This window comes from Fukomys damarensis, unplaced genomic scaffold (genome assembly GCF_012274545.1).
Source record: "Fukomys damarensis isolate Sample0158 unplaced genomic scaffold, DMR_v1.0_HiC HiC_scaffold_13, whole genome shotgun sequence".
Lineage (NCBI taxonomy): Eukaryota > Metazoa > Chordata > Mammalia > Rodentia > Bathyergidae > Fukomys > Fukomys damarensis.
Window position 1 is genome coordinate 35,365,842 of NW_022900925.1, and position 2,389 is coordinate 35,368,230.

Sequence of the window (2,389 nt, forward strand, 5' to 3'; positions counted from 1 at the left end):
GGGAAGGCCGCTTCCCGGAGGCCCTGCTGCTGCCGCAGCTGCTGCTCCAAGCCACAGATCTGCCGCAGGTGGGTCTCCACCAGGGCCCGCTGCGGGGGGAGGCCCAGGGCTGAGTTGACTCGGCCCTCAGAGCCAGGATTCCCCAGTCTGCACAGCTGTCACCCTCCACACAGGGCAGAGGCCGCCCATCCACACGTCCCACGCTCCCGCTCCCAGCGGCCAGGGGCGCGAGGCTGCCTCTCCCACGGCACACTTGCAGCTCAGCCAGGGTGTTGGGCGTCCTCTGCTCTTTAGAGACGGGACGGGAGCCAAGTAACCTGACCAGGGTCATAGCTAGGAGTTGGCAGAGACCGCGTCTCCCGATCGGGTGCCTGCCCACCCGTGCCCATGCGGGGCCACATGAGAACCCGACTCACACACTAGCCGAGACCGTCCCACCGTGGCAGCCACAGACACTGCTGGCGGCCTCTGTCCCACAGCAGGCAGACCCTGGGCAGGCAGACCGACACTCCCTGGCTGGCTCACAGCGTGTCCCGTGCAGTCACCCGCTGCCAGGGCGACACACAGCACCACACATGCGCACACGCAGGGAGGCCATGGCATGCGGGGTCTCACGGGGCTGGACGCTGACACGGGCAGTGCACAGATGCAGGACGCCAAGGAGCCGGCAGCCCTCCTGGCCTCACCATCTCCCCCAGCTCGGTCTCCAGGTCGCTCTTCTCCACGCAGAGCTTCTCGTAGGCCTGGATCATCTCCCCCAGCTGTTCTTCCTGCTCCTTGTTCTTCTGCAACTGTGTGGGCCGAGACGGCACCCTAGGGTCACACCCATCCTGCCCGGCCGCCCCCACTCCCAGCACTCTGTGGAGGGGAGGGAGGAACTGATCCAGGCTTCAGGGCACCGAGGCAGGAGGGGTGAGGCCAGGGGACCAGTGAGGGGCCGCAGTGGGAGCGAGGCTCACCTCGTGCTGGAACTGGTTCAGCGTCTGCTGCAGGCTGATCTTCTCCACTTCCAGGAGGGAGCCATCCTTGATTTCGTACAGAGAGAATCCATGCTCCTCTCCAAAGTCACTGATCAGTGGGTACTGCGGCCGGACAGGAAGCAGGGACAGGAGGGCTGCAGCCAGCTCCCCACCCCTGCCCCCAAGCCCCCAGCTCTCCCTCTGCCCTCCAATGGGACCCACAGCTCCAAAACTGGTCTCTCCTAAGTGGCTGCTGGGCTCTGATTTTGCCCCAGAGCAGCCTCCCCAGCCCCTCCTCCGGACCCATGGACCCTGCCCGAACCCTAGTCCCTGCCACCCCACACCACACACCCACCCCACAGCCGTCCCCAGGTCCTGACCTTGATCTCGTAGACCTTGAGCCGGCGGCGGAGGGTGGCGTTCTCCCTCTCCAGGCCCCCCAGTCGCTCCTTGATGTCCCCGTAAGCCGTGATGAGGGCGAAGTGGGAGGCCGAGCACATGTCCTCCTCCCCCAGGGAGGGGTCTGCGGGACCATCCAGCCACACTTCACTGGGCCCCAGGGCCTCCTGCGTCAGGATGCTGATGTCATCCTCAAACATGGACTCCATGGTGAGGGCCTCGGCCCCCCGTGAGCCTCCTGGGAGAGCAGGAACAACGTGGACAGGGTCACCTGGGCCTTGTCCCCAGACCCCTCACGCTGGCCGTTGGCAGGAGCACCCTGAGGCAAAGCCTGGCCGCTTCCTGCCCGCAGCCCCTCAGGTGGCTAAGCCCCATTCTCTGGGGCAGCAGTCAGGTGAAGCCAGGGGGTAGGGGACAGCTGACAGACGGGGATGGGGCAGTCCAGCCGGCAGCGCGAGAGGGAGAACCGGGGGCCAACAGGAAGGCCGCCTTCCTCCCTTCTCTGTCCTTGCCCCAAGTACCTGGCCACCGGGCACCCCATCCCAGGCCTCCCCAGCTCCTCCCCAAGGAAGGCCCAGTGCTGCGCCCAGAGCCTGGCGGGCCCTGCCCAGCGAGCGCTTCCTCTCGCCGGATCCCAGAGTTCAGGAAAGGGAAGCGCCTCCCCCTGCACCGGGCGGGGGCCACCGGCCAGGCTCGGCCCCTGACCTGGGACCTCCAGGAAGTCCTTGGCTGAGTGTCAGACGCAGCAAACTGGGCAAGGGGGCTGGGGAGGAGCCACGCCAAGAAGTCCCCAGCTGGTCGCTGTGCGGCTGCACACTGGGGCGCCCTGGGAGGGGGCAGGGATGACTCAGGGCTCCCGAAAGGGAGTAGGCAGCGAGGGGGTGCGTGTGTACTTCTGGGCCTGTTTATGAATGTGTGTCTGAGGCTGGCGTGGGGGGAGTGTCTGTGAATGAGCGTAGGTGTGTCACCGTCAATGGGCGCCTTGGCGGGGCGCGGGTGGGGGTCGGCACGGAGTTGGGAAGCGGCCTGGA

At 66.8% G+C, this 2,389-nt stretch overlaps 1 protein-coding gene across 1 annotated transcript in view; it reads right to left on the reverse strand.

Annotated features, from left to right (window-relative positions):
• Tbkbp1 (TBK1 binding protein 1) overlaps nt 1–2,383 on the reverse strand; it is a 12,865-nt gene extending 10,482 nt beyond the window's left edge. Inside the window, 4 exon segments of the mRNA XM_033763116.1 lie at nt 1–89; nt 687–791; nt 960–1,082; nt 1,340–2,383. The exon segment at nt 1–89 is cut by the window's left edge and continues 10 nt beyond it. Of these exon segments, the coding sequence (XP_033619007.1) occupies nt 1–89; nt 687–791; nt 960–1,082; nt 1,340–1,567 (545 nt within the window). The 5' untranslated portion in view covers nt 1,568–2,383.
• Nucleotides 2,384–2,389: the final 6 nt, after the last annotated feature.